We start from the raw sequence: 21,922 nt of genomic DNA, 5'->3' as shown, positions 1-21,922 counted from the left end.
CCTTCTTAAAAAGCCCACTCTTGACCCAGGGGTTTTAGCCAACTATAGACCGATTTCTAACCTCCCCTTCCTCTCTAAGATTCTGGAGAAAGTAGTCGCCAAAGAGTTGTGTGACTTTCTACATAACAATAGTTTATTTGAGGATTTTCGGTCAGGATTTAGAGTTCATCATAGCACAGAGACAGCTCTGGTTAAAGTTAATAATGACCTTCTGATTGCTTCTGACAATGGACTTGTCTCTGTACTTGTATTATTAGATCTTAGAGCTGCATTTGACACCATTGACCATAATATTCTTTTACAGAGACTTGAGCATCAAATTGGCATTAAAGGAACCGCACTAAGCTGGTTTAAGTCATATTTATCAGATTGTTCGCAGTTTGTACATGTTAACGATGAATCTTCAATAAATACTACAGTTAGTCATGGAGTTCCACAAGGTTCTGTACTTGGACCAATACTGTTTACTTTATATATGCTCCCTTTAGGCAACATTATTAGGAATCACTCCATTAACGTTCACTGTTATGCAGATGATACGCAGTTATATCTATCAATCAAGCCCGATGAAATTAATCAATTATCTAAATTACAAACATGTCTTAAGGACATAAAATCCTGGATGACCTGCAATTTTCTGATGTTAAACTCAGAAAAAAAACGAAATTCTTGTACTTGGCCCCAAAAACCTTAGAGACTCACTGTCTAAAGATATAGTTACTCTAGATGGTATTACCTTGGCCTCTAGCACCACTGTCAGGAATCTTGGAGTTATCTTTGATCAGGATTTGTCATTTAATTCCCACATGAAGCAGACTTCTAGGACTGCCTTCTTTCATTTACGTAATATTAATAGACAAAAATAGACACATCCTATCACAGACAGATGCAGAAAAACTAATACATGCATTTGTTACTTTAAGGCTGGATTACTGCAACTCCTTAGTATCAGGTTGCCCCAATAAGTCCATTAAAACGCTCCAATTAATTCAGAACGCTGCAGCACGAGTACTGACAGGAACTAGAAAAAGAGATCACATCTCTCCTGTACTAGCTACTCTGCATTGGCTCCCTGTAAAATGTAGAATAGAATTTAAAATCCTCCTCCTCACCTATAAAGCTCTTCATGGTCAGGCCCCTTCATATCTTAAAGAGCTCATAGTACCCTAATACCCCACTAGAACACTACATTCTCTGAATGCTGGGCTACTTGTGGTTCCTATAGTCTCTAAAAGTAGAACAGGAGCCAGAGCCTTCAGTTACCAAGCTCCTCTCCTGTGGAACCAGCTTCCAGTTGTGGTTCGGGAGGCAGACACCCTCACCACATTCAAGAGTAGGCTTAAGACGTTCCTCTTTGATAAAGCTTATAGTTAGGGCTGGATCAGGTGAGTCCTGAACCATCCCTTAGTTATGCTGCTATAGGCCTAGACTATCGGGGGATTTCCCATGGTGCACTGAGCTCCTCTCTTCCTCTCTCTTTCTGCACTCATTCATGTCCCATTAATGCATGTTACTAACTTCACTTCTTCCCCGGAGTTCTTGTGCTTTCTCGTCTCGCAGGTTCTTATCGATCCTGGTGGAGCCTCCTGCCATGGTCCTGCTTGACTTCCATTGCTAATATTACTGATATTAGTGTTATTATTATTTTTAATATTATTATTACTACAGCTACTATTATTACTATTGTCACTGCTCATTGTCCCCCATCCTCTGACTGTTGTCATCGTTGTCGTCATCAGTCATTTCTATTAGTATAGCTGTTGTTGTGCACCTTTGTCTCTCTCTCTATCTCTCTCCCACCTAAAGTCGGGGTCTGTCAGAGGTTTCTGCCTCTTAAAAGGAAGTTTTTCTTTGCCTTGTTAATATTGTAATAAAACAATAATATTAATAAGAGTTAAAGACAAAAACATTTTTATTTTCACTTTTATGACATTAACAAGCTTTTGTACATTTAATCTGTGACAGTTTGAATATCAGTTATTGATATGTATTGATTAATAACTGATTACTATCAGCTTTAGTACAGACCAGTACAGAATACTACAGACCATTGTCGGCTGCTCGGTGGGAAACTGACAAACAGGAAATACTCAGAGGTCAGAGGTCACTGTGACTCTTCCTGTTATTGTTTTTGTATTATATACACACACACACACACACACACACACACAGTTTATCTGTAACACATTATGATTATTATGATTATTATAATTATTATAATTATTATTATTAATGTTCAGACACAAACTGATGGATATTCAATCAGGACACAGACGCCTCATATCAACATGTTTTAATAATAAACAGATCAATCAATCACTGGATCAATACAACCTGTGTCTGCTGCATTTTAACAGATGTTTATTTATGTTCTTCATCATCATCTTTCACACTGAGTGTACTCACACCGTTAAACTGTGTGTAGATTTATATTTATGTACAGACAGTATCTATAAACATAAATACATACACTCTATACTGATACACATTTTAATGAATCAATAACCACTCTGACAACCTTCACCAACAAGGCAGACTGTAGCCTGACAGTCAAAACCCAGGGCATCAAAAGTCGAGCTACCTCTCGTTAGTAACTGAAGGAGCTGATCAATATTATTGATCAGAAACAGTCTCTTCTCACTAGTCCAGTATCTGAGTGCAGTACTCTGAGCAGGACTCTGAGTATTTACTTGCAGTATTTGGTGATGATCGCAGATAGCAGGTCTCTGTACGGAGAATCTGATCTCTGAGTTCGGAGTTTGAGGAGTTTGTGGATCGCAGGAGAACGAAGGAGGAGGTTGTGACTGAATCCCACCAGACTGGAGATAAACCAGTACAGAGCCATGGACTGGGAGGGGGAGGAGGAGGGGAGGGGGGAGGAGACAAACTGGAGTTAGTGAAACTGCAAACATCCCTTAAATTTCTAAATAAAACTCAGTGTTCAGAAGAATGGGTCATTATATAAAAGGTTCTAACATTCATTAAACCATTATTATTATTTATTATCTATCAGATAATCAGCAGATTGATTGATAACCTGCAGTAATACAACAGGATGTTATTAGACCAGAATCTGGAACTCAGGTCCTGGTTTAGGTCTCAGTGACTTTAAAGATCCTGCTGGAGGAAAATGTTTTCAGAGCTTCCTGGTCTAGATAAAACCTGTCTGAGTTTGATCTGATGAAGGAGGAATGTCTGACAGATCTCAACAAGTGCAGACTGATGCTGGTCTAGACTCCCAATGAAAACCCTGAAGCTGGTCTACAGAGACTCACAGAGGGGACCGTGGCGGCAATGGGGACCATCAGGACGGAAAATCCTCTGATGACGTTGGTCACGATCCTCTGGAAACGAGATGGATTGACTCTCTGTAGAGAAAACACCTGAAGAAAAAGGGGGAGAGGGGTTAGATGACATCATCAGGTCAGGTGATCTCACCCTGCTGAGTGGACTGACCTCGAGGATGAGCAGGTTGGTGAGTCCCAGACAGACTGGCAGGATCCAGGTGGAGTCCGGTACGGTGAGGTCAGGGATCCACAGAGTGCCCCCCTGCAACCAGGCCGGACTGCTGCGCTGCAATAACACAGTGGTTAAAGTCCTGGTCCAGGACTGATCCAGGTCACTGCAAGTCCTGAAACTGTATATAAATTATATAAACGGTATTTTAACTATATAAACTGTATATAAACTACATAAACTGTATGTTAACTATATATAAACTGTATATAAATATATAAACGGTATATAAACTATATAAACTGTATATAAATATATAAACTGTATATGAACTGTATCAACTACATAAACTGTATATAAACCATATAAACTGTATATTAACTATATATAAACTGCATATAAATATTTTAACTGCATATAAACTATATAAACTGTATATAAATATATAAACTGTATATAAAATATAAACTGTATGTTAACTATATAAACTGTATATAAATACATAAACTGTATATAAACTATATAAACTGTATAAACTATATAAACTGTATATTAACTGTATATAAACTATATAAACTGTATGTTAACTATATAAACTGTATATAAATATATAAACTGTATATAAACTGTATATTAACTATATAAACTGTATATGAACTATATAAACTTTATGTTAACTATATAAACTGTATATAAACTGTATATTAACTGTATAAACTATATAAACTGTATAAACTGTATATAAACTATATAAACTGTATATAAACTATATAAACTTTATGTTAACTATATAAACTGTATATAAACATATAAACTGTATATTAACTGTATAAACTATATAAACTGTATAAACTGTATATAAACTATATAAACTGTATGTTAACTATATATAAACTGTATATAAACTATATAAACTGTATATAAACTATATAAACTGTATATAAACTATATAAACAGTATGTTAACTATATAAACTGTATATAAATATATAAACTGTATATTAACTATATAAACTGTATATTAACTGTATATAAACTATATAAACTGTATGTTAACTATATAAACTGTATATTAACTATATATAAACTGTATGTTCACTGTATATAAACAATATAACCTGTATATAAACTATATAAACTGTATGTTAACTGTAAACTATATATAAACTGTATAGTAGTACAGTTGTTGCTGTGCACCTGTCTGTCTGTCTGTCTGTCTGTCGCTCTCTCTCTCTCTCTCTCTCTCTCTCTCTCTCTCTCTCTCTCTCACCCCAACTGGTCGAGACAGACGACCACCCACCTAGAGCCGGAGGATCTGTCCTAGGTTTCTGCCTTTTAACAGGCAGTTTTTCCTTGCCCTTGTCGCCAAGTGCTTGCTCATGGTGGTACTGTTGGGTCTCTGTAATTAATGTTAAAGAGTTCGGTCTAGACCTGCTCTATTTGAAAAGTGTCCTGAGATAACTTCTGTTATGAATTGGCGCTATACAAATAAAATTGAATTGAAATTGAATTGAATAATATTAATATTAATAATAATAATAATAATAATAATAATTATAATTGAATACAGTTTCCTCCAAACGTCCGTCTGTCCATCTTAAATGGAAATAACTAAAATCAGATTCCATAGCACGCAGGAAACCTGAATCCAGGGTCAGCTTACCACACTGGTCCAGGCTCAGGTTTCTGAGGGCCAGAGAGAGGCTGATCCACAGGGGCAGCTGGACCCAGACCAGCAGACTGGCTTTGAAGGGGTGACAGTTGTCTCTGATGTAGAGCTGAGAAACAATACGACGCAGATTCTTCTGGAACTGGAACCTGTAGAGGGCGCAGACCAGGTTTCATAAGGAACACACAGACTAGGTTTCATAAGGAACACACAGGCCAGGTTTCATAAGGGACACACAGGCCAGGTTTCATAGGGGACACACAGACCAGGTTTTTTTTTGTATTGTATTGTATTACTTTATTAATCCCACAATGGGGAAATTTGCTTGTCACAGCAGCAATAACTTGAAATAAATGAATAAATACAGATATAAAAAACTATGATAAAAACTAAACTATGGTATGGTGGTAATTTGAAAAAAAAAAAAAACAGAAACTATGGTATGGTGGTAATTTCTAAAAAAACAGAAACTACAACATTGATCAGGTGTTGTAGAGTCTGACAGTGGCAGGGATGAAAGACCTTCGGAACCTCTCCTTCTTACACCGTGGGTGTAACAGTCTGCTGAAGGAGCTACTCAGGGACCCCACAGTGTCATGTAGGGGGTGAGAGGTGTTGTCCATGATGCAAGTCAGCTTCACTAACATCCTCCTTTCACCCACTTCCTCAATGGAGTCCAGAGGACAGTCAAGGACAGAGCTCGCTCTCCTGATCAGTTTATTGAGTCTCTTCCTGTCCCTGTCCGTACTGCCCCCTCTCCAGCAGACCACAGCATAGAAGATGGCTGAAGCCACCACAGAGTCATAAAAAGTCTTAAGGACAGCCCTGCTTACTCCGAAGGACCTCAGTCTCCTCAGCAGGTGGAGGCCCACAATCTGGCCCTTCTTGTAGAGAGCATGGGTGTTGTCAGTCCAGTCCAGTTTTTTATTGAGGTGAACACCCAGGAATTTATAATTATCTACCACCTCGATGTCCAATCCCTGGATGTTCACCGGGGTGAAGTGGGATGTTTTCCTCCTGAAGTTAACGATCATCTCTTTACTTTATATATGCTCCCTTTAGGCAACATTACTAGGAATCACTCCATTAACTTTCACTGTTATGCAGATGATACGCAGTTATATCTATCAATCAAGCCCGATGAAATTAATCAATTATCTAAATTACAAACATGTCTTAAGGACATAAAATCCTGGATGACCTGCAATTTTCTGATGTTAAACTAAACTAAAACCGAAATTCTTGTTCTTGGCCCCAAAAACCTTAGAGACTCACTGTCTAAAGATATAGTTACTCTAGATGGCATTAACTTGGCCTCTAGCACCACTGTCAGGAATCTTGGAGTTATCTTTGATCAGGATTTGTCATTTAACTCCCACATAAAGCAGACCTCTAGGACTGCCTTCTTTCATTTACGTAATATTAGAAAAATTAGACACATACTATCACAGACAGATGCAGAAAAACTAATCCATGCATTTGTTACTTCAAGGCTGGATTACTGCAACTCTTTATTATCAGGTTGCCCCAATAAGTCCATTAAAACGCTCCAATTAATTCAGAACGCTGCAGCACGAGTACTGACAGGAACTAGAAAAAGAGATCACATCTCTCCTGTACTAGCTTCTCTGCATTGGCTCCCTGTAAAATGTAGAATAGAATCTAAAATCCTCCTCCTCACCTATAAAGCTCTTCATGGTCAGGCCCCTTCATATCTTAAAGAGCTCATAGTACCCTATTACCCCTCTAGAACAGTACGTTCTCTGAATGCTAGGCTACTTGTGGTTCCTATAGTCTCTAAAAGTAGAACAGGAGCCAGAGCCTTCAGTTACCAAGCTCCTCTCCTGTGGAACCAGCTTCCATTTGTGGTTCGGGAGGCAGACACCCTCACCACATTCAAGAGTAGGCTTAAGACAGTCCTCTTTGATAAAGCTTATAGTTAGGGCTGGATCAGGTGAGTCCTGAACCATCCCTTAGTTATGCTGTTATAGGCCTAGACTATCGGGGGATTTCCCATGGTGCACTGAGCTCCTCCCTTCCTCTCTCTTTCTGCACTCATTCATGTCCCATTAATGCATGTTACTAACTTCACTTCTTCCCCGGAGTTCTTGTGCTTTCTCGTCTCGCAGGTTCTTGTCGATCCTGGTGGAGCCTCCTGCCATGGTCCTGCTAGATTGCCATTGCCAATACTGTTGTTGCTGTGCACCTGTCTGTCTCTCTCTCTCCCTGCCTCTCTCTCTCTCTCACCCCAACTGGTCGAGACAGACGACCACCCACCTAGAGCCGGAGGATCTGTCCTAGGTTTATGCCTTTTAACAGGAAGTTTTTCCTTGCCCTTGTCGCCAAGTGCTTGCTCATGGTGGTACTGTTGGGTCTCTGTAATTAATGTTTTAAAGAGTTCGGTCTAGACCTGCTCTATTTGAAAAGTGTCCTGAGATAACTTCTGTTATGAATTGGCGCTATACAAATAAAATTGAATTGAATTGAATTTAATTGAATCTTCTTCGTCTTGCTAGTGTTAAGCGGAAGCTGGTTGAGCTCACACCAGCTGACAAAGTCCCTGATAACAGTCCTGTGTTCAAGTTCGTTCCCCTCAGAAACGCATCCAACAATGGCTGTATCATCTAAGAACTTCTGGATATGGCAGAGCGTGGAGTTGTGGGTAAAGTCTGAGGTGTACAGGGTGAAGAGGAAGGGAGAGAGCACTGTACCCTGAGGGGCACCTGTGTTGCAGAGCACAACGTCAGACACACAGTGTTGTAGCCTCACAGACTGTGGTCTGTTAGAGAGATAGTCTATTGTCCATGCAGCCAGGTGTTGGTCCACTCCCACACTGTCAATCTTCACTCTGAGCAGTGACGGCTGGATAGTGTTGAAAGCACTGGAGAAGTCAAAAAGCATGACCCTCGCTGTGCTCCCGCTGTCCTCCAGGTGTAACAGGGATCTGTGCAGCAGGTAGATTACTGCGTCGTCCACCCCAATACCAGGCTGGTAAGCAAACTGCAGGGGGTTCAGCTGTGTGCCCACCAGGAGTCGCAGGTGTCTCAGGATGATCCTCTCCATGGTCTTCATCAGGTGGGAGGTCAAGGCAACAGGTCTGAAGTGGTTAGCCTCCTTGGGGCACGGTGTCTTCAGTAACGGGAGGACTGGTGGAGGTCAGGTGTTGAAGATGGCAGGCTGAGTAGTGGAGGGGCAGGGGGAGCTTGCCAGGGAAGTTGTGAAGTGGTAGCAGGGTGGGTGAGGGGAGAGGGAGAGGAGGCAGAATCAAATCTGTTAAAAAACATTAAGTTCATCTGCCCAGTCCTTGTCCCTGCTGGTTTGGTTTCTTCCCACTCCTTTTCAATGGCCTGAGATGTTCTGCAGGCCTCTCAAGACATCCCTGGCGCTGTTCTGTTCCAGCCGCTTCTCCAGTTTTCTCCTGTAGCTGTCCTTTCCCTTCCTGATCTTTTGTTGGAGTTCCTTCTGGACTCTGCGCAGCTCCTCTTTGTCCCCCCAATCTAAGACCCTCTTCTTCTCATTCAGCAGGGCCTTAATCTCGGAGGTCACCCAGGGTTTGTTGTTGGGAAAACACTTCATCAACTTGAAGGGCACAGTGTTCTCCACACAGAAATTAATATAGTCTGTATTGCCGTGGGTCATACTCAGTGTTGGGCAAGTTACTTTTAAAAAGTAATTAGTTACAGTTAATAGTTACTTCTTCCGTAAGGTAACTAAATTAGTTACTCAGTTACAAATTACAAAAGTAACTAGTTACTTAGGGAAAGTAACTATTGCGTTACTTTCAAGTACATTTTTAAATGCTCAAATGTGACCCCACCTCCACCCCTCTTTAACAGAACTTAAAATACATGTGCATGTTCAATTATTTATGATAAATCTGAATATTATAATGACGTGTGAATCAGGAGAAAGTTCACTCAGCCACGTCTCTGTGTAGCACATAAGGCTGCATTCCCGGTACTCCCTCTGCAGCCGGGTTAGCGTCGTTAGTTCTTCCATCTTTTGGGGGAGAGATCTTACGTTCCCCATGATGACAGACGGCAAACATGGTTTAAAGCGTCTTTTTCGCTGTCTGCACTTAACTCCCGCTCTGCATCCTCTCCTCCTTTGCCGTATCTCCTTGGGGATCTCCAGCCGCTCCGCGCAGCGAAGGGGTGTGTGGCACAGGGCTAACAGCTGATCCCGGGTGTAAACAAGGGAGCCGTGGTTGAGTGGGTCTCCTGACGCCGCACCAAAAAATTCAAAAAACAAGAAGTGTGCATCCATAGCTTCGCACTTGCTTAAAGTTTGTCATTTGTCTATGTGAGCAACAAAAAGTAAACTAAAGCACGATATATAAAAAAAGTACACTAAAAACACTAAAACACTATACAAAAACACTAAAAAGATCCACAAAGTTAAGAGCTGTTGTGACTAGCTGCCACTCATGCGGCGCTAACATTCTAGATTTCATAGGGGACACGCAGACCAGGTTTCATAGGGGACACGCAGACCAGGTTTCATAGGGGACACAGAGAGCAGGTTTCATAGGGGGACACAGAGAGCAGGTTTCATAGGGGACACGCAGACCAGGTTTCATAGGGGACACGCAGACCAGGTTTCATAGGGGGACACAGAGAGCAGGTTTCATAGGGGACACAGAGAGCAGGTTTCATAGGGGACACAGAGAGCAGGTTTCATAGGGGACACGCAGACCAGGTTTCATAGGGGACACGCAGACCAGGTTTCATAGGGGACACGCAGACCAGGTTTCATAGGGGACACGCAGACCAGGTTTCATAGGGGACACAGACCAGGACTAACCCTGTTAGTTTGTTCTTACCGGCTCTGTTTCTCCGTCCAGCCTCTCTCTCTCGCTCTCAGTGAAACTTCATATCGAAGCCTCTTCGCCAGCTCTGAGATCTCCTCCTGCAGCACCTCCACCTGCACAACACCTGGAGGTTACCATGGTTACTGTCAACTGCTGCTTCATACAGGGAGGGAGGAGGAGAGGTGGAGGAGGAAAGGAAGAGAGAAGGAGGAAAGGAGGAGTAAGAGGGAGGAGGAGGAGGAAAGGAAGAGAGAAGGAGGAGAGGAAGAAGAGAGAGGGAGAGGAGGAGAGGAGAGAAGGAGAGGAGGAGAGGGAGAGAAGGAGAGGGAGACGATGAGAGGAGGAGAGGAGGAGAGAGGAGGAGGACGAGAGGAGAGGAGAGCAGGACAGGAGGAGGTTTGGTTTTCAAAATCCCTTTATTTTTCCATTTCAACTATAAAATCAGATCACTTTGCATCATCACTTCAGGACAAACCAGGAACAAATTTAAAAAATGTTCAATCAACTCCCCGTCTGCCCCCACAGAGCACAGAACCCCCCCAACAGCCCATATGCGACTGAATGCCTGAATATTGTCCATCATGTGATAATAAGCATGTTCCACTCTCAGTCGTGACTTCAGCAGTCCTTCCAGAACCGGCAGCAGCTCCACACCGCCAGTACCCTGAACCCGGTTTCTTCGAGTCAGCCAAATAGCCAACTTGGCAGAGCCAGATAAAAAGTGAATCAATGTATGCACCGATCTCTTTTTAGCACAGTGCTTTGGACCAAAAATAAACAAACAAAAAAGAAAACCTCCCCAAGACCCTGAACCCACCTTTTAAAAAGCTGAAATTGAATTGAATTGAATTGAAACAGTACCGTCAGCCAAGGACACTGAGTAACTAAATGTTCCAGAGTCTCAACCTGAGAACAGAATATACACTCCTCCCCCAGCTCCGGATCCAGGTGCACTCTGTATCTGTTCGTGGCTATTGCCCCATGTACAACCCTCTACAGCTTGTACAGGGACCGCCACCTGCCTTTCGGGGAAAAACCTGGACCAAAAAACTCAGTCCACCTCGACTCATTCACCCCTACCAAGGAACGCAAGTTCAGGACTTTCACACAGGTTTGATATACTGCCAGTTTCCCTGCAGCCTGACACTTGTCCAGGTGAGGAGCTGTGAAAGACAGCAGCTGAGTGCCTCCCTCCCGCCACGCTCCCACAGCGGGAGTGATAACCAGAGAGGGGAAACTGTACTCCCCCTCCTCATCCCACTGGTCACACAGAGCTCGGTTTGTGATAAAAGCCCTTAGGGATTGTGGCAGGGCAGCACAGACCTCCTCCACCACTCTGTTGATTAACCTGATAGAGGTGATGTTACTGTTCTGAGTGTCCACAGCTGTCATCTTCATCAGATGGCCCAGTTTAGTGCAGCCAGCCTCTCTGAAGTTGACTCGCAGACTCACAGACTGCACTGTTTGAGTTCTTATAAAGTTGTTAAAAAACAATGGCTCCTCAAACAGCCACATGCCTGGAGTTTGACTTTCTTCACAATCAAACTTAAAAACCTGCCATGCCTGCAACACAGAGCTGTAGAATGACGTCAGGCCAGTAAGATCCACGTTCTCATGGTGTAGGAGGAAAAGCTGTCTGTCATAGCCCAACCGCCCAGCTCTCCTCAGCAGCAGTAGGGCCATATCACACCATCCTGGGCCACAGCTGTACAGCAGTAATCGTGCAGTCTGCAGTCTAAATGAGGCGATTTTGGATGCTCATTAGTGCCTGCCCACCTTCAACCCAGGTAGGTAGAGGATAGCTGCACGGACCCAGTGCTTGCCAGACCAGAAGAAGTCCAGTATGGCTCTCTGAACGTCCTCTTTCAGGCCTCTTGGCGGTGTCAGAGCAGTGAGTCTGTGCCAAAGAGTCGAGGCGACCAAGTTATTGGCAACCAGAACTCTTCCCCTATACGACAGCTGAGGTAGCACCCATTTCCATCGAGACAACTGAGCGCACACTTTCTCCTTCACTCCCTCCCAGTTCTTAGCCTGAAACCCCTCAGTGCCCAAAAACACTCCCAACACTTTCAACCCCTCCTTTCCCCACTCAAGTCCTCCAGGCAGACTTGGTACTGCCCTATCCCTCCACTGCCTCACTAACAAGGCTTTACTCTTCACCCAAGAAGCCCTTTCATAGAGCGTCAGAGTATCCTGCAGCCATTTAATATCCTGCTGGCTGGAAACAAGGATATTGACATCATCTGCATAAGCAGAAACTGGAGGAGGATGCTCAATTCTAGAGGATACAGGCAGTGAGATACCACTGAGCTTACTTCTCAGCTTAACCAATAAAGGTTCAATTGCTAAGCTATATAGCTGCCCAGAAATAGGGCAACCCAGCCTTATCCCTCACTGCACAGAGATCGGCCGACTCAGCCCTGACCCCATCTTCACCTTACATTGTGCACCCCTATACAATAAACTAACCCAATCCACAAAGCCATCACCAATACCAAAACCCTGAAGTGTGGAGAACAAATAAGAGTGATCCACCCTATCAAAAGCTTTTTCCTGGTCCAAAGAAACAATACCAAAATTAATATTATAACATTTAGATACATCGATAACATCACGCATGAGAAAAATGTTGTCCATTATTGTCCGGTCTGGTACACAATAGGACTGGTCTCTGTGAACAATTATTTCAAGTATACCTTTCAGTCTGTTAGATAAGGCTCTAGAGAGAACCTTATAATCCGTACAAATTAGAGCAACTGGCCTCCAGTTTTTGAGTAAAGCCAGGTCTTAGGCAGCAGGGAAAGCACTGCTCGTTGACAGGAAACAGGAAGGGATCCTGTCCTAAAGCACTCCAGCAGCACAAGGTGTAAATCAGGTCCAAGAATACTCCAAAAGTATTTATAAAAATCAGTTGAGAGACCATCAATCCCTGGTGCCCGTGCTGACGTCATCTGATTGACAGCAACTGTCAATTCAGCTAGAGTCAGCTCACAGTCCAAACCAGCTTTCTCTCCTGGGCTGAGCTGTGGAAGCCCTTCCAGGAGCTCCTCACGGCAATCCATGCCACACTGTTCTGCCCCAAAGAGGTTAGCATAGAAATCCATCACATGACTCCTCATTTCACCAGGACTAGTGGTCACGCTGCCCCCTGGAAGCTGAAGGCAAATCATCTGTTTCCTCTTTGCCACAGACCTCTCCAAGTTGAGGAAGAAAGAGCTCAGGCCATCCATGTCTTTTAACTGGAGGAAGCGAGACCTGACAAGAGCTCCCTTCAGCCTCTCTTGCAAGAAAGACCTCAAAGCCACCCTCTTTTCCTGCAGCAGATGACCCACAGTGGGATCAGGAACCCTATGTAAACCCTCCTCAATGTTCTTAATCACTAGTCTGGAACTGAGGCTCTTGGAAACATAAATCCTGTCTAGTCTAGCTGCGCTTACCCTGTTATTGTTTACCCTCACCCATGTGTATTGTCTGGACTGTGGATGTTTAACTCTCCATGTGTCTAATGAGTCCAGATGTGTGATGGTACTGCAGATACTGTGCTGACTGCGGGTGGGGTTCCTCACTCATCCTATCTACAGTAAAATCTAATGTACAGTTAAAATCCTCATCAATGATTAACTGGTCCTGATGATACTTCTTCAGTTCATTTTTTAGCAGGTAAGAAACGCTACTCTCTCTCTTCCTTGATTTGGGGCATTTTTTTTTCTGACTCACTGGTGGAAGCTCTGTCCTCAACATTTTCTGTCAACTTTGATTGTATTTTAATCTTTTCAGTCTCTGCAGACTGCAAGATGCTCAGGTTCTTTGCAGCCCCAGAAGCCTGTTGCTTCTCAATAAGACTCTGTTCCCAATGTGAACTAGTGGCAGCAGACAACGCAGCTGCAGCTCCACAATCCGCCACCTTACTCCCGGCCGCAGCGTCCACTGCGAGCCCGGCACCGGCCGCGGCATCCGCTGCGAGCCCGGCGCCAGCAGAGCTACCAGCTACGTCCTCCGACTGAGCCTCTACCTGTTGTTTATGCGGACATGCAAAACGTTTGTGCCCAACATCTCCACACTCAAAGCACTTAATATGTCCCGAGCTGGCGTACACCATGTATGACCCGTCCCCATGTTTTACCCTAAATGACACCTTACATCCCAAACTGACTGATCCAAACCTACGTAGCTCATTTCCTAACAGCTCGTTGAGAATAAACGGCGGAACACCGGATACGGTGACCCGCGTGGAGGGTGCTGACAGCGGGGAGACCTGCACAGATAAGTCCCTGATAAACACTCCACTCTCAATCAGCTGATGAACAGGCGGCTTGTTTTTCAGAACTAGAAGAGGAGGACGAGGAGAGAGGGAGAGAGGAGGAGAGGGAGGGACGAGGAGAAGAGAAGGGGGGAGAGAGGAAAGAGGAGAGAGGGAGGAGAGGGAGACAATTAGAGGAGGTCGAGGAGAAGAGAAGGGGGAGAGAGGAGGAGAGAGGAGAGAGAGAGGAGGAGGGGAGGAGGGAGGGGAGAGGAGAGGAGACGAGGATGAGGAGAAGAGAAGGGGGAGAGAGGAAGGAGGAGAGGAGAGAGGAGGGAGAGAGAGAGAGGAGGAGGGAGGAGGGAGGAGGAGAGAGGAGGAGAGGAGAGACGATGAGAGGAGGAGGGAGGAGGGAGGAGAAAGGAGAGGAGACAATGAGAGGGAGGATGAGGAGAAGAGAAGGGGGAGGGAGGAAAGAGGAGAGAGGAAAGAGGAGAGGAGGAGGAGCTGATGTAGAATTTCCCCACTATAATAATAAAGGTTATTCTGTCTCAGTGATATTTTGTCGCCACCTGCAGGAGACCGAAGCTCATCACACACATTATAACATTATTATTATTATTATTATTATTATTATTATTATTAGTGATGTTGTTGTTGTTACTGTATTTATTGTTGTTGCTCATAAAGAAATCTATGTTGTTTTCATTGTGGATCGGATCAGAGACCCGGTCTGGGTCTGATGTGGTCTGTGGTGAACTGACCTTGGCGAGGATGATCAGCTGGTAGGCGGCGAGCGGCAACGTGACCACCGTCCTCACCGACAGCGTCGCCATGGCGATGCTGAGCCACCATGGCAACCCGCTCACCTGCTGCACCCCGACCAGGAAGTCCTCACACAGGTGGACCGGAGCCGAGTCTGAGAGTCTGCTGTACCAGCCCGGAGCTCCTGGACCGCCTCCGCCTGAGAACCTCCTGACCCCTGTGGAAGTCCTGGAACCTGACCGGGTCCAGGCTGCAGGGAGTCCAGCAGACGGCGGTCCGGAGCAGACGGGACCAGGTCCAGGTGACTTCCTGTTGACAGCAGAACAGAGTCCCCGAACAGGAATCCGCAGGACTCCAGACCTCAGCGACCCCCCAACACTCAACATGGATCTCTCCTCTTCAGGATCAGAGACCAGTTCGGAATCTTGTTGTTATTGATTCTCTACGATATTAAACCAATAACTGCTGTGCTAATCAATAAACTTTTATTCTCTATTCTTTCACCTTCATCCCTCCATCCAGCGGCAGCGCGGCGTCCCACACTTGTGACCTCACACTGTTTACCGCCGCGCGTCTGATAAATGTGACGTCATTGCGCCGTTAAGAAAATAAAACTTCCTGTAAATAAAAACAATATAAATGAATTAAAAGCAAACTAACAAACAAATAATAAATGAGAGCAGCGACCAGACAACAGAGAGGTAACTTTACCTTTGTTACTTTATTACTGATGAATAAATGTGTCAGAAGACTTTTAAACTTGTAAATGGAGCTAATTTGAAATACTTGTTTAATCGATTAAAATGCATCTTATTTTTAAACTCATCATCTGTTAAATGTTAAACATCAGAAGAATAACTGCTGCAGCAGACAGAAAGTCCAATAAAATGAACATTATATTATATATTATATTATTTACTGCTGAAACAAAGTAGTACAGAGAACTTGAGTTAATGTATTTAAACGTCCACTGCGCGACTCTTTTATTGTGAAGTCTACCGGAAGTGCAGTAGCGGATAATCGTGTCCGCGGACAGATCGGTGTCCCAGCAGTCATGGCGGAGTACAGCCAGGCCGGCCTCCTGGCTGCTGTGCTCCTGTTCACGGCCCTCACGGTCCGGGACGTTTATGTCGGGAGATCGAGCCCGCAGCGCGGACAGCAGCAGGCCGACAGCCGCGGCCTTTCCCCGGACACTCTGCCGGACACAGAGCCCGGGAAACCCGCCAAACCCGCCCTGTACAGCGGGCCCGTGCTCCGGTTCCAGTACTGGTGAGTGTGTTAGCACGACGGCTAACAGCTAGCGTCATATAATACTGTCTCTGAAGCTCAATAATAGTAAATATAATCAAACATTATATTAATAATGTTTTTAATTGATTCATTAAATTCATTAAATTCAGTCTTTAATTTAAAACACTTTATTTTGGTAAATCTGATACAGAATCTGATTTCCTGTTCAGTTCATAATCCGGATCAATATGTGACAATAAATGTAACTGCTCTTGTATCAGGTACATTAAAGATGTCTTATTAATCTTTATTACAGACACTGATTGTATAGAATATATATTCAAATATCGATTTTATATAAATCATCAAATAAAATCTTTAGATTCCTCCAGATGTTTGTTTGTTTGTTTCAGACCAATTATTGATTTGTACTGTGTTTCAGGGTGACATAATAATGATCATTCACACTGATCATTAATCAATATCAGAATCACAATACAATGTTTTTTCTCTAATTGATTCAGTTCTATGTTCATAATGTAGTCGCTCAGGTGGTCCAGGTTGGGTTCCGGACTGGGTGACCTGGTACTCCTGACCTGTGTCTTGTGTCTTTCAGTATCTCCTGAGGTTACAGTAAAGTGTTCCAGGAGTACTCTCGAGCCATCAGCCAGCTGTACCCGGACATCCGCATCGAGGGAGAAAACTACCCCCCCACCCCCTTCAACAGGTGAGCTCTGACAGGTAAAACTAGGCATGTGTGCGATTAGTCGACTAGTTAAACGGCTGATTTCAGTCTCTACGTGACCTCTGCTGGCTCCGTTTTACTGTCATGATGGCGACTAAAACGCGCAACTAAAGGCTTTGAACTCCGGGGAAGAAGTGAAGGCGTTTCCAGCAGCAGCAGAACCATTTCCAGCAGTAGTAGAACCGTTTCCAGCAGCAGCAGAACCGTTTCCAGCAGTAGCAGAACCATTTCCAGCAGTAGTAGAACCGTTTCCAGCAGTAGCAGAACCATTTCCAGCAGTAGTAGAACCGTTTCCAGCAGCAGCAGAACCATTTCCAGCAGTAGTAGAACCGTTTCTAGCAGCAGCAGAACCGTTTCCAGCAGTAGTAGAAGCGTTTCCAGCAGCAGCAGAACCGTTTCCAGCAGTAGTAGAACCGTTTCCAGCAGTAGTAGAACCGTTTCCAGCAGTAGCAGAACCGTTTTCAGCAGTAGTAGAACCGTTTCAGCTGTAGCAGAACCGTTTCCAGTAGCAGCAGAACCGTTTCCAGTAGCAGAACCGTTTCCATCAGCAGCAGAACCGTTCTCAGCAGTAGTAGAACCGTTTTCAGCTGTAGCAGACCGTTCCAGTAGCAGCAGAACCGTTTCCAGCAGCAGCGAACCGTTTCCAGCAGCAGCAGAACCGTTTCCAGCAGCAGCAGAACCATTTCCAGCAGTAGTAGAACCGTTTCCAGCAGCAGCAGAACCGTTTCCAGCAGTAGCAGAACCGTTTCCAGCAGTAGTAGAACCGTTTCCAGCAGTAGCAGAACCATTTCCAGCAGTAGTAGAACCGTTTCCAGCAGCAGCAGAACCATTTCCAGCAGTAGTAGAACCGTTTCTAGCAGCAGCAGAACCGTTTCCAGCAGTAGAAGAACCGTTTCCAGCAGCAGCAGAACCGTTTCCAGCAGTAGCAGAACCGTTTCCAGCAGTAGCAGAACCGTTTCCAGCAGTAGCAGAACCGTTTTCAGCAGTAGTAGAACCGTTTTCAGCTGTAGCAGAACCGTTTCCAGTAGCAGCAGAACCGTTTCCAGTAGCAGAACCGTTTCCATCAGCAGCAGAACCGTTCTCAGCAGTAGTAGAACCGTTTTCAGCTGTAGCAGAACCGTTTCCAGTAGCAGCAGAACCGTTTCCAGCAGCAGCAGAACCGTTTCCAGCAGCAGCAGAACCGTTTCCAGCAGCAGCAGAACCGTTTCCAGCAGCAGCAGAACCGTTTCCAGCAGCAGCAGAACCGTTTCCAGCAGTAGAACCGTTTCCATCAGCAGCAGAACCGTTTTCAGCAGTAGTAGAACCGTTTTCAGCTGTAGCAGAAACGTTTCCAGTAGCAGAACCGTTTCCAGCAGCAGCAGAACCGTTTCCAGCAGCAGCAGAACCGTTTTCAGCAGTAGTAGAACCGTTTTCAGCTGTAGCAGAACCGTTTTCAGCTGTAGCAGAACCGTTTCCAGCAGCAGCAGAACCGTTTCCAGCAGCAGCAGAACCGTTTTCAGCAGCAGCAGAACCGTTTCCAGCAGCAGCAGAACCGTTTCCAGCAGTAGAACCGTTTCCAGCTGTAGCAGAACCGTTTCCAGCAGCAGCAGAACTGGTTTGAGCAGTAGAACCAGTCTCTCTCTGTGTCTTTAGGTGTTTCGGGAACCTGATCTCCTACCTGAAGCTCCTTGCCATCATGCTCATTGTCAGTGGTCAGAACCCCTTCCTCCTCCTCGGCCTCGACACTCCCAGAGCCTGGACCTGGAGTCAGGACAACAAGGTATCCGTTACTACAGAAACGCATGCATCAGCCGGTTACCACAGCAACCGCTTTAACCCCTCGCTGTCTGTGTTTGTCAGATCTTCTCCTGTCTGATGGCCTTCTTCCTCTGCAACATGATGGAGACTCACTTCCTGTCTACAGGAGCCTTCGAGATCACTCTCAACGGTGAGTTCTCATTGGTCCACAGCGTGATGTTGCTGTGAGCGGTGAGTTCTAATTGGATGAGGACAGGACAAGGCAAATAGAGAAAGAAGGAGGGAGTGGACAAAAGTAAGGGGGATAACGTTGTCCTTTGTCCTCTCTCTACTTCCTGGTGTAACAGTGTCTTTTGTCCTCCCTGTCTCAGACGTCCCGCTGTGGTCGAAGCTTCAGTCGGGTTACGTTCCGAACATTCAGGAGATCTTCCAGATCCTCGACACCCACCTGAAGATGAACCAGGTGGAGCCAATGAGCTTCTCATCTACATAGAGCTACACAGGTAAACACACACACAGGTAAACACCCTGTTATCTGACACCTGTCTCTCTCTCACCTGTCTTTCTCTATCTCTGTCTGTCCTCAGCCGTGCTGCGTTCAGGAGTCCCGGCTCAGTGGGACTTTCAGCCGTTGGCGTTCATGAAGGTTCGGCCTTAAAGCAGACTCTGCGAGGCCAAGCCGGATGTCCCCTGCCATGGAAGGAGCGCTCCCTCTGCGTCGGACCCCAGCTCAGCACTACAGTACCCATAATGCACCAGTCAGCAGCGGTGCCCCCAGACTCTACTGGACTCTACTGGTTTCTGTTGGTTTTATTTATTTAGTTTGAGGTTTAAAATACGGTACCATTGTTAGCTTCATGCTAATTCGCCTCCGTCTGTACAGGAAGTTAGCTTCATGCTAATTAGCCTCCGTCTGTACAGGAAGTTAGCTTAATGCTAATTAGCCTCTGTCTGTACAGGAAGTTAGCTTAATGCTAATTAGTCTCTGTCTGTACAGGAAGTTAGCTTCACGCTAATTAGCCTCTGTCTGTACAGGAAGTTAGCTTCACGCTAATTAGCCTCCGTCTGTATAGGAAGTTAGCTTCACGCTAATTAGCCTCTGTCTGTACAGGAAGTTACCTTAATGCTAATTAGCCTGTGTCTGTACAGGAAGTTACCTTAATGCTAATTAGCCTCCGTCTGTACAGGAAATTAGCTTCATGCTAATTAGCCTCCATCTGTACAGGAAGTTAGCTTCATGCTAATTAGCCTCTGTCTGTACAGGAAGTTAGCTTCATGCTAATTAGCCTCTGTCTGTACAGGAAGTTAGCTTCATGCTAATTAGCCTCTGTCTGTACAAGTGATGAATAATTAAAATCTGGTTAAGTTTGAATGAAAGTCTGAAAGAAATAAAAATAAAACTCATCAACATGAAAACAATGCCATGCTTTTATTGTGTAAACAGGAAATGATCTGCTGGTCTCTGTTGTCTTCACGTTAAAAATAACGTGAAGACAGGTTGAAACAGGTGAGGACTGGTGGAGACAGGTGAGGACTGGTGGAGACAGGTGAGGACAGGTGGAGACAGGTGAGGACTGGTGGAGACAATAGAGGACTGGTGGAGACAGGTAGAGACTGGTGGAGACAATAGAGGACTGGTGGAGACAGGTGAGGACTGGTGGAGACAGGTGAGACAGGTGGAACTGGTGGAGACAATAGAGGACTGGTGGAGACAGGTAGAGACAGGTGGAGACTGGTGGAGACAATAGAGGACTGGTGGAGACAGGTGAGGACTGGTGGAGACAGGTGAGGACAGGTGGAGACAATAGAGGACTGGTGGAGACAGGTGGAGACTGGTGGAGACAATAGAGGGACTGGTGGAGACAGGTGAGGACTGGTGGAGACAGGTAGACAGGTGGAGACTGGTGGAGACAATAGAGGACTGGTGGAGACAGGTGAGGACTGGTGGAGACAGGTGAGGACAGGTGGAGACAATAGAGGACTGGTGGAAACTGGTGAGGACTGGTAGAGACAGGTGAGGACTGGTGGAGACAGGTGAGGACTGGTGGAGACAGGTGAGGACAGGTGGAGACAGGTGAGGACTGGTGGAGACAATAGAGGACTGGTGGAGACAGGTGACTGGTGGAGACAATAGAGGACTGGTGGAGACAGGTGAGGACTGGTGGAGACAGGTAGAGACAGGTGGAGACTGGTGGAGACAATAGAGGACTGGTGGAGACAGGTCAGGTGGAGACTGGTGGAGACAATAGAGGACTGGTGGAGACAGGTGAGGACTGGTGGAGACAGGTGAGGACAGGTGGAGACAATAGAGGGACTGGTAGAGACAGGTGGAGACTGGTGGAGACAATAGAGGACTGGTGGAGACAGGTGAGGACTGGTGGAGACAGGTAGAGCGGTGGAGACTGGTGGAGACAATAGAGGACTGGTGGAGACAGGTGAGGACTGGTGGAGACAGGTGAGGACAGGTGGAGACAATAGAGGACTGGTGGAAACTGGTGAGGACTGGTAGAGACAGGTGAGGACTGGTGGAGACAGGTGGGACAGGTGGAGACGTGGAAACTGGTGAGGACTGGTGGAAACTGGTGAGGACTGGTGGAGACAGGTAGAGACAGGTGGAGACAGGTGGAGACAGGTGAGGACTGGTGGAGACTGGTGGAAACTGGTGGAAACAATAGAGGACTGGTGGAAACTGGTGAGGACTGGTGGAGACAGGTAGAGACAGGTGGAGACAGGTGAAGACAGGTGAGGACTGGTAGAGACAGGTGAGGACTGGTGGAGACAATAGAGGACTGGTGGAAACTGGTGAGGACTGGTGGAGACAATAGAGGACTGGTGGAGACAGGTGAGGACTGGTGGAGACAATAGAGGACTGGTGAGGACAGGTGGAGACAATAGGACTGGAGGAGACAGGTGAGGACTGGTGGAGACAGGTAGAGACTGGTAGTAATGTAATATTGAGACATTTTTATCTACAGAGGAAGCAGCTCCTCTTCTGGTGGAGTCCGCCATGTTTCTACAGTCACACAGCACCTCTCCTCTTCCTCCTCTTCCTCATTCTCCTCCTCTTCCTCCTCCTCTTCCTCCTCTTCTTCCTCCTCCTCTTCCTCCTCCTCTTCCTCCTCTTCCTCATTCCCTCCTCTTCCTCCTCCTCTTCCTCCTCTTCTTCCTCCTCCTCTTCCTCCTCTTCCTCATTCTCCTGCTCCTCATTTATTGATTCATTGATCTGTAAACTCACAAATATATTCAACAAAACAAATAATTAGCAAAAGAA

At 45.3% G+C, this 21,922-nt stretch overlaps 2 protein-coding genes and 1 long non-coding RNA gene across 4 annotated transcripts; 2 read left to right on the top strand and 1 right to left on the bottom strand.

The window, feature by feature from the left end:
- Window positions 1–1,894: 1,894 nt before the first annotated feature.
- Window positions 1,895–15,499, bottom strand: LOC127370220 (cytochrome c oxidase assembly protein COX18, mitochondrial-like). The gene is made up of 6 exons (XM_051412086.1): window positions 14,939–15,499; window positions 9,947–10,047; window positions 5,087–5,273; window positions 3,457–3,549; window positions 3,276–3,383; window positions 1,895–2,848 (listed from the first exon to the last, which is right to left on the bottom strand). Exons 1-6 carry the CDS (start codon window positions 15,323–15,325, stop codon window positions 2,687–2,689), a joined length of 1,038 nt encoding a protein of 345 aa, XP_051268046.1. The 5' UTR covers window positions 15,326–15,499; the 3' UTR covers window positions 1,895–2,686.
- Window positions 15,500–15,950: 451 nt separating this feature from the next.
- Window positions 15,951–20,070, top strand: selenot2 (selenoprotein T, 2). Its single transcript, XM_051412079.1, has 6 exons — window positions 15,951–16,208; window positions 16,786–16,896; window positions 18,547–18,673; window positions 18,754–18,841; window positions 19,023–19,154; window positions 19,239–20,070. Exons 1-5 carry the CDS (start codon window positions 15,994–15,996, stop codon window positions 19,142–19,144), a joined length of 663 nt encoding a protein of 220 aa, XP_051268039.1. The 5' UTR covers window positions 15,951–15,993; the 3' UTR covers window positions 19,145–19,154; window positions 19,239–20,070.
- Window positions 20,071–20,164: 94 nt separating this feature from the next.
- On the top strand, window positions 20,165–21,177 carry LOC127370226 (uncharacterized). Of its 2 annotated transcripts, none has more exons than XR_007886172.1 (3): window positions 20,165–20,318; window positions 20,367–20,476; window positions 21,107–21,177. It is a non-coding gene; the product is annotated as an uncharacterized LOC127370226 (long non-coding RNA). The 2 variants fall into 2 exon arrangements; XR_007886171.1 differs by lacking the exon at window positions 21,107–21,177 and adding an exon at window positions 20,606–20,756.
- Window positions 21,178–21,922: the final 745 nt, after the last annotated feature.

The sequence above is a fragment of the Dicentrarchus labrax genome, unplaced genomic scaffold (genome assembly GCF_905237075.1).
Source record: "Dicentrarchus labrax unplaced genomic scaffold, dlabrax2021, whole genome shotgun sequence".
NCBI lineage: Eukaryota > Metazoa > Chordata > Actinopteri > Moronidae > Dicentrarchus > Dicentrarchus labrax.
The sequence above is the reverse complement of the archived record's forward strand: the minus strand, read 5'-3'. Positions and strand labels throughout refer to the sequence as shown.